General features: G+C 55.0%; 1 protein-coding gene across 3 annotated transcripts; it reads right to left on the bottom strand.

Annotated features, from left to right (window-relative positions):
* Positions 1–1,107: 1,107 nt before the first annotated feature.
* On the bottom strand, positions 1,108–13,871 carry CDCP2 (CUB domain containing protein 2). 3 transcript variants are annotated; one of them, XM_074831971.1, is made up of 8 exons: positions 11,059–13,871; positions 10,577–10,710; positions 8,433–8,780; positions 8,007–8,351; positions 7,166–7,519; positions 4,192–4,370; positions 3,707–3,988; positions 1,108–2,952 (listed from the first exon to the last, which is right to left on the bottom strand). In XM_074831971.1, the coding sequence occupies exons 2-8, from the start codon at positions 10,650–10,652 to the stop codon at positions 2,863–2,865; spliced, it is 1,674 nt and encodes a 557-aa protein (XP_074688072.1). In that variant the 5' UTR covers positions 10,653–10,710; positions 11,059–13,871; the 3' UTR covers positions 1,108–2,862. The 3 variants fall into 3 exon arrangements, with proteins under 3 accessions (XP_074688072.1, XP_074688074.1, XP_074688073.1); XM_074831973.1 differs by lacking the exon at positions 8,433–8,780; XM_074831972.1 differs by having other exon boundaries at positions 2,889–3,988.
* Between the last annotated feature and the right edge of the window lie 881 nt (positions 13,872–14,752).

Below are 14,752 nucleotides of genomic sequence, written 5' to 3'. Positions count from 1 at the left end.
GCGTCTCCTTTCTCCTCCTGGCCCCTTTCTGTTAGCTCTCTCTGCAGCTCCCACTTATTTTGCATCACATTGTTTATTGAGGTGACAAATGAGCGGGTGCCTCCCCAAGACCCCCTCCATGCCAGGTGTCTCTGTCACACCTGGCTGTGGGCAGGGGCCGGCCGGGCCATGGGAAAGGCAAGGTAAGGCTCCGAGAGAGCCTGGTGAACCTCAGCCCCCGAGGAAGAGTACAACCACTCCCTGTCACACTGGGGAGCTGGGCAAGCACGAAGCACCCTGTGCACAGAGCCCCATTGATGGGGAAAGGTCGCCTGAGGCCAGGAGGGTGACAGCTACAAGGGGCTTTTGTCCTGGGTGTGACAGGGACAGGGATGGAGAAGTGCGATTGGTTCTGTCCGGTCTTTCTGTGCACCAGTGTGAGATGCTGGGGCTGTCGTGCTCTGGGACCATGTCTCAGCCAGCAGCAGCACACTGCTGGGCTGCCTGCAGCCCCTGGGAAAGGGGTGCTGGCAAGGGGGACACCCAACACGATGGGGAAAAGGAGCTGGGGGAGCTGTCAGGAGATTTGGGGAGCAGGGGGTGCAGAGAAAGCAGGATAAACCAGCTGGGAGCACGTTTGGGCTGGAAATCCGGACGGATTATCACTGGCAGTGCAGGGCTCTGGGGAGGCTTTGCAAAGCCACAGGCACATCATGAACCATTTGGCCATTGCTGTTTTGGATGGAAAACAATCCTGCATTAACTGGGGAGAGATGGTGCTCCCAAGTGCTGGCCACCAACCTGGGAGCACAGTCGGGGCCTCAAGTATTATCTCTGTCCCCAAGATGTCCCCTTTGCCCCATGCTGCCAGCATGGCACTCACTGGGGTCCTCATTGGTGGTTTTGAGTCCCCAAAAGCAAAGAGGACTCATGGCCAGCACTGGTGGTAACACCTCCAGGATTTTTGCAGCAGCAGCTTCCCAGGGTGTCAAATTTGGAATGGAAAGGGAGAGAGAGCCCTGTATATCAGGGAAGAGGCAGTTTAACAGGGGACGTCAGTGAGCAAAATCCTGTGGGGCAGCAGGAGACTGGATGCCAAAACCCAAAGGATAAAATGGGAGGCTGACACATGCTGGAGTGTGACTGGAGGCCGAGGAGGATCGGTGCTCGGCAAGCACGGGAGGCTTTCCTCCGAGGGGGATGACCGGCCTGAGTGGCTCACCGCCAGCGGCAGCCGCAGATGCAGCTGTGAACAAGCCAGGAAAGGGCTTTTGTAAGCCTTCAAGTCGCATTTAATCGTCCTAGCCATGAGCCCCTGGATAATGTTCTGTGGGGCCAGGGTGCTGGGGAGCCCCTTGGCTCAGGGGAGAGGATGTGCTCCCTCAGCATCAGTCCTGCACTCGCAGGGATGTGTGCAGGTGAGCGCTGCACCCGGGGGTGCTTGAGCTGCTTCGGGCTGGAGCCGGCGCTGGAAACCCTCCCTGCGGCGAGAGTGACAGCAGTCCATTTTGCTGTAGGACTCTGGGATCAGATCCAACTCCTTATTTGAGTTCAACACCACCAGCTACCCAGAAAAGCCTTTTTCCCTGCAAATCACAGGGTGCTGGAGGCTCCTGCTGGGCAAGGAGTTGCCCATCCTGTGGGCAAGGGGCTGGATGCTGCTGGGTGCTGTGGGCTCCCCACGAGGCATGAGTGGCTGCAGCGTTCACCTGTTTCAGCAAAATCTGGACTGCCAGGAAGGTTAATTATATCTTTAAGTTTCTTCAGTTGTCAAATCTTGTAACTATGGTCTCAAGCTGACAGTTATATACCTAGCAATTAACTGGCAGCAAGGCTTTGCAGGCAGCAGGGGGGTCTGGCCTTGTTCCCCGTCGATGTACACAACACGCTCTCAAAACATTGACTTAATGGAGCTTAACAGTGCTGGCAAATATTTCACACAGAAATCTTGCATTTGCCGACGTGTTGCACCAACAAACACCGAATCAATGCAGGCTCTGATAACGAAGGCTCCTCGTTAGGAGGCATGCGCAGATTTGTGCCGCCTTTCCTCCCCAGACACCCTCTTAGGCATCTGTGGGCTGGTGCAAACCAGGAGGAAAAGTCGCTTGGTCATCGTCCTTTTCCTTTACTGCTGCTTCCTCTGATGCCCTGATGTACAGACCCGTCCCGGCGAGCGTGGGATGCAGGACATCAGCCAGGGAAGCCTTTCACCCACGGGACTGTCCTGCTGGCTCCTGCTAAAAATCCCACCAGTGGATTCAGCAGCAAGAGGGGTTTGCTGTGTGGTGTGATGATTTACAGGAATAGCCAGTACCCTCCTTAGGATGGGTTCATGTTTGGAGATAGCGCTATCGAAAAAATGGCTCCTGGATTACCCACTGCCCTCAAGCTCGATGTTTTGCCCTTGAATGACCACGTTTGGACATTTTAAGATCTCTCCCTGCACCACAGTGTGTTTTGCAGAGGTTGGGGTGGGTGGCCCCTCCACCAGGCTCCCAGGGCTGCATTCACCCTGCTTATGCAGTGAGATTTCATGTGGACTTTGCCATATGCTGGCTCTAGCCCATGCCAGGACAAACACAGGCTGCTCTGTGATAGCCACCCGCTGCATGATGCTGAAAGGGAATTTTCTTTGTGTTGGTACAGCACAAGAGGCAGGCGGGGGTTATTTGGCCATCCAGCAGTCAGTAGCATCAGGGCTCTTGGGGAGGAACCCAAGTTTTCTGGAGGTGCAGATGACAACAGGACTCCTGTTTTCATGCTCTCAGCTGCTGAGCTCACCTTCTGCGAGGACCAAGGGTGGAGGTCTGGTGTCGCTGAGGTTGTCAGCAAAACCCGTGTCAGTCCCAGAGGAGCCAACCCCTCCTGCTGAGGGCATCTTTAAAAGGTTACTGAAACCTCCGTGCCCAGGGTTTCAGACTCTGGGAGCGATGCCAGTACGGAGCTCACAGTGGTGGATGCCTGGGTATGCTGGAGAGGAGCAAAACACAGAGAAGAGAGATCATTTTCCTTCCCTCCAGCTGCTGGTGACTGAAGCGCTCAGGTGAGTCCTGTGAGCAACGGGTGGGTTAGACAACATGTGAAAATCAAATGAGGAGCTCCAGGACACCCGCCGAATGCGTCTCATCACATCACCCATGGACATCCAAAAACCACCGGGAAGCATCTACATGAGCTACATCTATACTTGCCGAGTGGAGATACTTCTAACACAGCTCTACGGTACCCCCCTGAGCACGGGTGGGAGTGTGGAAAATATTTGTTGGGAATATCACTGTGTTTGGGGAGGGTTTGTACCTTCAAGAATTCAGCTAGAAATAACTGAGAGGATGATTTGCAGCCATCGGCAAACAATGTTACTTTCCCGAAAGCAGCAGCACCAGAGGGAAAACAAATTGAAGCAGGTGCAGGAAGAGTTAGGAAGTGCAAGAATTGCATTCCCGAGCCAAATGGACAGATTGAGACAGAGGAACACAAATTGGGAAGGGAAACGACTGCCTATTTCCCAGATTTTTCAGGCGCTGGGAGGAGGCGGAGGTTGGGTTCAGGCTCTGTTTCAGGGCCTGGGAGCTGCATCTCCATTTGAGCAGCTGTGTCAGTGCTCAGCCTGGGGTGAGGGTGGATTTTGGGGTTCATTTCCACTCTGGGCAGGGCTGGGATTGCAAGCCCTGGAGATCTGGGGAGCAGCACCCTACAGAAGCACCAGCCCCACCACCGCAATGACCATGAGGAGCCCGGCCAGGATGCAGATGCTGATGAAGATGATGTCGCTGGTGTCCTGGCTCTTGATTTCACGGGTGACTGTTGGTCCCCTCTCCCGCTGCTGGGCATCCACCAGGTTTTCTGCCTGGCTGAGCCTGGATGGGTTGGGGCCGGCAATGAGGGTCACTGAGGCTTCCTTCCTCTTCGGCTCACACTGCACCTCGTACTGGTGGATGTCCTCCTGGTCACCCGCTGAAAAATCAATGTAGAGGGTGCTGACGATGACAGACGTGTTGTTGCGTTTCTGCAAGACAAGGGTTGTGGCTCATCAGGGCTTTGTGCAGCTCGCTTTCACAGGGGTTTGGAGGGCAGTTGCCCATGGATCAGACTAGCATCTACTGGTAAGACGAGACAGGGACTGGGAACTCCTCTCTGCAGCTGGTATGACCACTGCGGGGCTGACTATCTACTCAGCTTGCTTTAAAGGAAGGTTTGCCGACTGCTTACCTGGGATTCGGTGCCACAGGTGTCAAACCTGGTGTGTATTTTAAAGTTCCCGCCAACCACCTGGGCTGCACAGAAAGGGGTCCCCAAATAAATCCTTTTCCTCTCCAGCTGGGCCAGGGACCGCACAGGGATCTGGATGTGGAAGTCTGTCCGGGTGCAGCTGACGTTCATGGGCACAACTGTTGGGACAGAAAAGAAGGTACACATGAAGGACAGCTGGGAGGGGATTTCCCCAGGCTGCAGTGACTGCAGTAGCTCAGTGCAGAGCCACAGCCGTTTTCAAAGCTCACTGTCCCCATCACACACAAAGCAGGCGACCAATGGTGCCAGGAGTAGCAGAGACATCGGCTTCATGAGTTTGCCATGCATCTTGCAGCATACAGGTGTTGATGTAGGACTCATGTGATGAGTTTTCAGGAAGAAAAGAGCTACACCCAAACTGCAGAACGCAATATCGGTATTTTAGCTCTGTCCTGTGACAGTCAGACACGGTTGGCTCCCAGGCACTACCCTGCTTTCTGCCCCAGGGAGAGACCCCACCACCAACCCTCTTGAGCTTCATCCTCCTTCCCAGCTCCCTGAGTGACACTCGAGTGCCATTACAGGCAACACCGTCATGTCATCACTGCCATAAGCAAGGAGGGATTTACCCTGTGAGAGCAGCCACTCTCCATCATTGCAAAGCCAGAGAAACATTTGAGTTGCTGCCCAGGATTAGACCATGAGAGCTTTGCTGATGGCTTGCTGTGGGCACAGAGCTCCCCTGCACGATACAACACCCCTGCAAGAGACTCTTACAGCGACAAAATGGAGGAGATGCATCTCGGGGGGACCCCACCCCTGCCCACCCTGGAGTGATGGTCCCCAAGGAAGGGTGAGCTGGGTCCCCGGCCCTGGGGCAGCCTCCTAGGGATGGCCCAGCCCAGGTCCTATCGCAAGCATCATCAGCCCTCCATTGCCCCCAGAACATTATTTTTGATGGGGAGCTGGTGAACAGTGAATGGAGGGAGCTGCAGTTGAACTGCCCATGATGTCGAGACGAAGAGCAAGGCAATGGGAAACCCAGCCCCTCTCCATCATTCTGCCTCTGGCACTGTATTTGGCCCCTCTGGATGCAGAAAGCATTCTCACAGGGAAAGAAGCAAGAAGGAAAAATGCCCCCCTCTTTAAAGTTAATCCTGACTCAGCTTGAACCAGCCACTTGGGCAGTATGAATTATTGAATTACTCCAGCTTCCTCTGAATCTTGGCCTTATGAAACTGGTAAGACGCAATAAAATCAATACAAAAAAATAGTGTCACTTTGCTCCACTTAGTGCATTATAAAACCATTAGAAGATTTACCAAATAACTAAAGTGCATTAGATCAAGAGGAGGAGGAGGAGAAAATGGATCCTATCTCCCGGCATGAAGGCTTTCATTCAAATGGCCATAAATCATACACGCCTAGCCCAAGTCATGCCCTTTCGTGGGCCTGGAAGGAAAACATCTGCATGGCTGAAGGGCTGTAGATGTGGACACAAAAAGAAAATATTTGCATGGCTGAAGAGCTGTGGATGTGGATGTGGAGGCTGAGGTGTCCCTTTGCCACTGAGGGCTCCTGAGGAAGCTGGCGGTGGGGAGAGGCCGGTGCCCACGCTGAGGGCAGCTGCTCTCCTGGCAGGGCGCTGGCGGACGGATGTGCCACGCAGGCTGCTAATTGCAAGCAGATGCCCGAATCACTGGGCAAACATAGCAGGCAGCCTTAGCTTTATGGAGGGAGGCTTGGTTTTATGTCCAAGCTTTTGTCCACCGCCAACGTGCATCCGGCAGCGTGTACTGTGGGATGCGGGAGCTTCAGGCAGCTGGGAGAAGTCACATCCTTCTCCGTGATGGGGCTTTCCCCTGCTCTTCAAGCTAGCATCCCATCTATCTGCCTGCAAGCTCCTCCGTCAGGAATGGGGTTTCTCCATGACCAGACACAGCGAGGCCAAGATTTCTCTCCCTGCACACCACTGTAAAACAGTAAGAAACAGGACAAGGACAGGGACAGACCTGCTGTACACACTAAGGCCCTACTAGATGTCTGGTACAACCTCTCACTCAGGCTGCAGAGGCTGAGAACAAAACTCCATCCCATCTCTTACTCTTAAAGCCACATACCCCCAGACCCCTTCTGCTACACTGAAAATGAAGAACGCTTTTGCTGCTGAGGGATAAAAGCTTGTAAACCCAGGGCCAGCCACCCCCAGATCCTGTGCTGCTGCTCCAGCAGCCCTGCTCCGGCTCCAGCCCGCTGACAAGGCTGCCCCTGTCTGAATCATCCCTGACACGCAGGTCAGCTCAGATGTAATTATCTTGAAATACAACAAATGCCATAAATTTGCTGGCTTTTGAGGTGCAAAGGTTGGCAAATACACGAGGAAGGTTACATGCCGCTCCTCCTACCAGGTGCGGATGCACTGGCTGGGATATGGGCACACTGGCAGTGGGGAGGTCCCGGGCAGGGCTGGCTGGGTGGATTTGGGAGCACTGTGCCCCAGGAGTCCTGCCCCTCCGGTGCTGCTGTCAGTGGAGGAGAGGACATGGTTTATGTCTGCCTGCTCAGCCATGTGCCAGCAGGGACGGAGCAGAGAACAGTGTCATGATGCTTGAGCTGGTCACCTCCCCTGGGGCTTTGGTCCCCTAAAAATGACCTGGGTTTTCTCTCCGTCATGCTCTGAGAGAGGAGCAGGAGCATGGAAGCAGCAGAGATGCCAGGAAGAGAAGCTGGAAAGCATCTCCTGAATACTAAGCACGATGTGGAGCATGTGCATCTCGCACTCTGCGAGAGCTGGAGCATACCCGCCGCATCTTCTCCACCCTGTCCCTGAAGAGCCACGTGCTCTCCTCCTGCAGATAGGTATCTTCACCGCATGGTTCTTCTGGAAATTACATGGTCTTGGGCATATCCCGATGGAAATAAAGCATTGCAGAACACCCAAGTGAGACCTTACCTCCCACGTAGGCGATGGAGAAGCCCCTCTTGGCCGTGTTGCGGTCGGTGTGGAGGACCAGCAGCAGCTGGTTGCTGCGGGAGGTGATGGGCGCCAGGCTCTCCCACCCACACCAGCGCCCCAGAAGGGACCCGTCCTCGGTGCCACCATCGAAGGCAGCCAGGTGGTCATAGTCACAGCCACCTGTCAGGCTGCTCCGGCCCTCCAGCTCCATGTCCAAGAAGAAGACCTTGACCCGGTAGCCCGGGGGCAGCTGGATGCTCCACTGGCACTTGAGGTTATTGGGGTAGAAGTTGGGGTACCGAGGGCTGGAGAAATTCCCTTTGACAGTGGTGAACACCTCCTGGCACTCACCTGCTTAGGGAAAAAGGGGAAAGGAAATAATGAAAGCCAACCTGAAGCCCCCTGGGCAGGGATAAGCTGGCAGATGAGCAATCCCTTGTTTTATTGCTAAAGCATGCACTGCGCTCCACCTCACTGCTCCCCAGCCTTGCATTTGGCTGATGGACACCCATCAGTTTTGGGGAATATCCCAAGGTGGCCAAAGTCCTACAAGGGCAGACAGGGAAAACCTGTATCCCCAGGGAATGGCATGAGCAAGGGGGAAGGATGGCTCTTGCTCAATAGAAAGACAGCCCAGGGCCTGGGAGAGCCACACCACCACCATTTGCTTTGTGTGGTGGTTTACACTTCACACCATCACCTCATGAGCTCTCCCCAAAGGGCTCCTCTCCGCTATCATCTCCTCTTGCTGCTGTGGGAGGGACAGCATCACCACCACCACCTTGGGGACCCATCCCCACGTCCTTCCCACCGCCCCGCCACCCCAAGAACCCCGCACCTGAGTAGAAATGGGCCTTGAAGCCCCTGCCGCCAATGTTGAAGTCTGACTTGAAGAGGAGGAGGAGGTGCGGGGTGGAGGAGACGGTGCGGGGTGGGCGGGTGTTGCCGCAGTAGCGTCCCAGGCGGGGGGCAGCAGTGGTGGGGCCATCGAAAAGGGCCACGTAGTCAAAGCCACAGCCCTGGCCCCCCTCCACCTGGAAGTCGGCGAACACCAGGGTGAGGAGGCCGCTGCCACTGGCCCCCCCGATGTTCCAGCGGCACTCGGCGTCGTTGGGGTAGCTCTCAGGGTAGCGAGGGCTGGTGATCTCCCCGGACAGCCCCGTCAGCTGCCCGCCGCAGGCATCTGTGAGGAGGCACGGATGATGAGGACGGTGGGGGAGGACAGACAGACGGATGCTCCACCACCGCCATCCCTCCTCGCTACCTTTACGGTAGGCGGCGGCGAAGCCACGCTTGGCCACGTGGCGGTCGGAGCGGAAGACAACGGCCATGACGTGCCAGGCGGAGGAGAAGGGTGGTGGGGGGCTGCGGCCGCAGAAGGTGCCCAGGAGGTTGCCCCGGTCTCGAGCAGCCCCGTTGTAGACCTGGAGGTAGTCGTAGGCGCAGGCAGCATGGTACTCCAGCTCGAAGTGGCTGAAGGAGAGCAGGACAGAGGAGCCCTCGGCCACCACGATCAGCCATGTGCACTCCGTCTCGTAGGGGTACGGCCCTGGGAAGTTGGGGCTGGAGAAATTGCCGGAGGGTGCTGAGAGCACCCCCCCGCATTTGATGCCTGGGGGACACAGAGGTGGATGTGATGTCCCCTTTCCATGGGGAAGCCTAAAAGAACGGAGACGGGGTGCACAGCACCGGCTCCATCCCACCACCAGCACTACCAAAACACCAGTGCCCTGCAGATCTCCGCTGGGCTCGGCACCCCCTTCTCCCTGGACACAACGAGTCCCCCCATCAGTTTTCATCCCTCCACTGCCCCCTTCTCCCCCCGCCACCCCTGTGCTGCTCCATGGCGTGGCTGCAGCAGGGCTCAGTCGTGCCCATGAGCTTGTCCTGCCAGCGACAGCGTGACATCCCCATCTATTTATTGCTGGGAAAAAGCAGGGAGTGAGTTTTAAAGGCTCACTGGTTCCAGCCTCGCCAGTGCCCCGGCTGCCCAGCCCTTCAGCTTTGTGCCTCCCACTGACGATGCTCCCCCCTATATAATGGCGGTATCGGTGAATTCAGGCTGGAAGAAATAGGGGTGAAGGGCTCAATGTGCTTAACAATGAGTTATGCATGTAGGGATCGATTTTCTAATGAAATCTTCATACTGAGACATGGTTATTATAAAATAAGGCAGAGTGGGGGCGGGCGGCTGCCACCGGCCCCTGGGTCTGATTAGGGTTGGGGTGAAGAGGCTGATATAGTGGGCACATACATCATGTCTAGGAGGGACACAGACCCTGTGTAGCCCCCGGGAGACATGTGCGGGTTCCCAAGCAAGGTTGGGCGCTCGCTGCCATCAATCTGGGCCAAGTATATTGCAAATCAATAGTCAGCCAGCGCGCGTTGCTTTTCATCACACTCGCCAGTGCCGTGACCTCCCAGCGAGGGGGGGGTCCTGCGGATGTGTGTGATGCAGCACCATGGAAAATGGGTAAGAGGGGGGTGTGCATGTGTGGGTGTGTTGGCACAAGCAGCAAAGCTGGCCAGATCTAAACCCGCCTTGCTAATTACTAGGGATAGATAATAAAGTAATATGGGGCTGGTACTAAAGGAATAACGTTATTGAAATTAAATATCCAAGAGCGGAATGTGTGGGAGGGGTGAGTAGCCATGGGGCAGGCAGATTGATGGATGAAGGGCTGGGTGCCTCGGGGTGCTCTGGGAAGCCCAGGTGGGTGCAGGCAGGAGAGTGAGCAGGCAGCACTGAGCAGTGGGGCAGCCGCTTGCCCCTCAGGAGCACCCCCACTGGGGCAAAGATGGGGTTTGGTTTCTGACACAGCCCTTTTGTGAGAAAGGCCCTGCTGTTTTTGGGGAGGGGTACTGCTCGTTAGCCTGATCTGGCCGTTACTGGCCTGATCTGGCCCACCCTGGCCCCCAGATTACTGTGTTGTCTGCTAGCCCTGCCCTGCGTCCTGGGGGGTGTTTTATCCAGGTAAGGTGAGGGGTTTATTACACGCACAGCAGCATACACAGGCATACATACATTCACATATATATGTATAAATATGCGTGTATGTGTGTATATATATATTTATATAGGCATGTGCAACTCCATAAGTTAACAAACCCTTCAGCAAAGCACCTGTACACCACAACAGGACAACCCCTACCTGCAGTCTTCAGGGAAATAAGTGTGAGACAGAAAATCAAGTGCGGAGCAGTGTCCCACACTTCCTGCTGTGCTCAGTGACTGCAGATCCCAGCTCCTTTCCCCAGGCCAAGCTGGGCAGCCCCTGGCCTGAGCAAACCCCTCTCCCTGCATGGGCTGAGAGCTGGGACCTGCTTGCACCCCAGAGCCACTGCAGCACCCTCAAACAGCCCTCTGCTCCCCGGGGTCCCCACTGGGAGATGGAACCAGGCTCTTACCTCTGCTGGGAGCATCCCCGAGAGCCCCACACAGCATGGCCAGCGCTGCCAGGCAGCCCACCCCTACGCACCCCATCCTCCGGCAGGCAAATCTCCCCTCACCGGCACCTGAGCATCCTTTTGGAGCTGTCTATCTGTGAGGAAAAAAAATAAATAAAGAGAGAAATAAATAAAAAGCGGGAGGACTGTAGAATTAATGGCAGAATGAATAATTCATCGCTTGTTTGAATTAAGAGCAGCAAGGTAACTTGATCTATTCCTCCCTTCCTTCACTCAGTTTTAATGATCTGGATCAAATGTCCCAAGGATTTACACTATACCAGATACCTTGTCAATACACTATATTTAGAAGAGATATTAATGTTTCAGATATGGTGTATAACGGCAGTAAGTCTGGGCTGACAATACGCCCTTAAGGGGCTATGAAAATAATTTAGTTCGCCAGGCAAGCCAGCGAACCAAAATGGGAATTTCAGACTTACCACGGAAAAGCACCTCAGGAATTAACGTGATTTGTACTGCGGCACCCACTGCACAAAGCCAGCCGGTGGTAAAAGCTAGAGAAACAGGGAACGGGATTTAAATGCAGCCACATCTCCAGGTCGGCTGCCAGGTCAGCATCCCTGCAGCGAGTGCCCAGGCTCTGCGGGATGCTCAGCCCGGGAAAGCGGCAGTCGCGAGCACTAAAGATAGAAAATCCCACCTCCCCCAAGGAAGAGTAGAGATGAATTGTGACTCACAGGAAAAAAACATTGATTATTATAGAACCTGCTAAGGCCTTGGAGAATTACCATCTTCTTCCATGCCGGCTCACACTCCTTCTCACCCAGGCTCTTGGATGCACTTGGCTGAAGGTAATCAAGCCTTTGCGTTCGGTAGGAAAGATGTGCTCCTCGTGCTCTGCCACATTAGCTGGAGAAAGCCCAAACCCAGCAGTGGTTCAGTTCCTTCCCTCCCACCCAGGAGAGAACAGACTTTGCTGCTGCCATAGCCCACACCCAGATGAATGCCAGGAAACAAAAACCCACACGGGCTTCCCGGCGTGAGGAACCTGTGCTAAAAAAGTCACCTTCAAAGCAGTGGGGAAAGAAGCAGTGAGTATCTCTAAATCTTGGGTGGAGAGACAAGTTGCATTTATTAATTAAGCAATGAGGATCGATGCCTGAGACATTTCCTGTGGATTAATGATGGGCTGGGAGGAGCTGATGGCCTGAGGTGCAGCTAAGGACCATTAACGCCAACTGGTCATGAATCCCCAGGAAATGCTCTATGCCAAGGTCGTTAAGTGCCTGCATATATTTATGGGTAATAATAACAACAATAATATTTGTACAGGCTCTCTCCCCACTGCCCGGCCTCGCTGGAGCCAGGCCGAGGGCTGGCGGGAGCATCGGGGCATCCCAGGCAGGAGCCCTCTGTCCTGAGCCCAGTGGAGGTGGGGGACATTGGAGTGTCTGTCCTGGGGCATTGGGCACCGCATCACCCTATGGGCACCAGGACTAAGTGCTTGTTCAGACGAGTTGATGCAAGGCAGCTCTCCCTGTCCCAGGCTGCAGCGCAAAGCTCCTGCTCGGGGAGATGGCTGCTGTGCTGGCACATCTCCTGCCGACCTCTCAGGGACACTGCAGAGCTTAATTAGCTGCTTTGCTAAAGGGTTTGGAGAGGAAGGCTGTCCCTGTGCCTTGTACAACACATGCGGGGCCAGTACCCACAGCAAAGAGGCAGGAGAGGTCTGGCACCATGGGTGATGGACAACGTGCTCCCCGGCTTCTCCATCGCTGCACAACAGAGCAACACGTTCATCCTCGCCACATCCATCTCCGGCAACACCCACCGTCCCTCAGCCCTTCCACCGACGGCCTCAGCGCCACGGCACCTCCCAGCACAGAGCCAGCATCTGGGACACCAGTAGCTACGCAGCCGCTCTTCTCCATCCCTCCAGCTGCGCTCTGCATCAGCGATACCCCCAGGAGACGGGGAGGGGGGGCCAGGGCTGTGCAGCACAGCAGCTGTGCCCCCCCTCCCGGGAGACGGCATCCATCACCCGCCGGCACATTCACCCCCTCCTGACCCGGGGGTGGCCATTCCCCGGCTGGGCCTGAGCCCAGGCGACACAAGCCGGGAGGGAGGGGGAGGATGAGATGTGGTGGGGAGCGGGCAGAGGAGCCAGGCAGGTCCTTCTGCACAGAAGTCTGGCTGGAGGTGCTCTGGATAAATCCAGGGTGCTCTGGCTCCGGCCAAAGACACAGTGGGTGATTTTGAGGTGTGTCGTATCAGGGCTGCCTCTATTCCCCTGTGGGCAAATTTATAAATCATGAGTCAAAAAGGCATTTGATTCATTTAAATAGAAAGGATGTGACCAGGACTGAGACTTCAGAGAAGATCAAAGGTTTAAATACAGTCCCCAGGAGAAACGGGAATTATTTAGGCAGGAAATAATGAGATGAAATGGAGAAGGTATTTAGGCTGCACGTGAAGAAGAAGAAAGGAAGCAAAGTGAAACCCCTCTCCCTGGCACAGCGCTGCACGGGCGGCGGGGGCTTCCCGGGGGGCAGCCAGAGCACCAAAGCATCCTGCCAGCACCCCCCTGCCCCAGCAGGAGAGGGATCCTGCCAGCACTCCCCTGCCCTGGCCTGGCAGCAGCCACCCACCATGCAGGGAGCTCACACACCTCCAGCTCCACAGATCCCCCGATAATTGACAGCATCGCCACCTTTTCCCTATGAAACTGCCACCATGGGGTAGTTTCTGGACTTCCAGAGGGAAGGAAACCTCTCATCTTCCCTTGGTAGGGAAAATCCTGCCTGAGAGCCTTTCCATCCCACGTCCCTGCCTTTGCAGGAGCACCACGCACGCCTCTGAAAGGAGCTGTCCCCACGGGGACGTGGCTGAGAAGAGGGGACTTGTGTGAAAGCCAGCCTGAGAAATGACAAAAGGCGGGAGGGGGAAGGGAGAGAAGGCCAGAAAATAGAAAGTGCCTACGGGCAGTTTAAAGGCCCCTTCGAGTTCATACTTCCAAGGGCACCATCTCCCCCACAGAGAATGTCTGGCAAAGACCCCCGTCCCCTCCGGCGCGGCGAGCTGGGCTGCCGGCTCGGCATGCATCACCTCCTCCCGCTCTGCCTGCAGCCTGCCTTTGCAGGATTGCAACCCGCAGCATTCACAGCCTGCTCCGTCTCTCACCACCCTCCCTTTTAGCCACGAACAAAGACGGGAGGCTTCGCGGCAGAACGGCCGGACCAGCTGGGGAGGGTTTAACCACGGTGGCCCATATGTGCTGAAATACCCAGACATATTGGGGTTGCGTTTAAAGGAACACTCCCAGCTTTCATTGTAGAAAGTCATCGCTTTTCCGAAGCGAGCGTGAAGTTTTACTTCAGGCCTTTGCAAAAAGGCTGGGTGGATTTTTAGCAAAATCTTAGAAAGGCAGAATATTCAGAGCAAGAGGTATATAAGTAAGGATTTAAAGGAAAAGAATATAAGTAAGGTTTTCAGAGTATGTCATATTTGAGGAAAATATTTTCTCCATGTTCCCAGCCAAGGCCAAAGTAAGAAGAGAAACTGGAGAAAGCAGCTCCTTATTTTATCAGCCCCACGCTGTGCAGAACCACCTCCGCTACACAGGGCCTTACAGCGGCTGAGGCACGGTTTGGATGGGAGTCAAGAACTTGCCTTGGACCTATGACGGACAACTTCCCTGGATCCCTCTGCGTTAAAATCCAGAACCCTATTTTGGGTTACGAAGATGGCTTTCTTGTCAACTCTTGGTCTGATGAAGTGAACATAAAAGCTGCAGCTCCATGGGATTAATGCCAGGCATTTGGTAACTGGAGACAACCCTCACTGATGCGAGGGGAACCTACGCTTCCTCCCAACGCGTGAACCAGAGCCATCGTTTCAGCGCACGCTGCTGATTTTGAGTAACTCTTAAACTACCTCTCCTTTGTGTAAGGTGATTGCAGGTAAAAAATGAGGCATGAACAATAATGCAACATCACGTCTGGGAAACCCTGACACAGGATGAACTGGGAATGAACAGAAAAGCACAAAGGTATGCAGAAAGGCCGTGTTACCAGGTGTGGTTAGTAAATGGAGTGGTCTAAGAAGGCAGAAGAGTGGACAGCGGATACCCCGGAGGAAAGGCAGCGGTGTCTTGGGCCAGAAGAAGCAGAAGGG

This window comes from Strix aluco, chromosome 8, assembly GCF_031877795.1.
Source record: "Strix aluco isolate bStrAlu1 chromosome 8, bStrAlu1.hap1, whole genome shotgun sequence".
Classification (NCBI taxonomy): Eukaryota; Metazoa; Chordata; class Aves; order Strigiformes; family Strigidae; genus Strix; species Strix aluco.
This window is presented reverse-complemented; position numbering and strand designations above follow the sequence as displayed.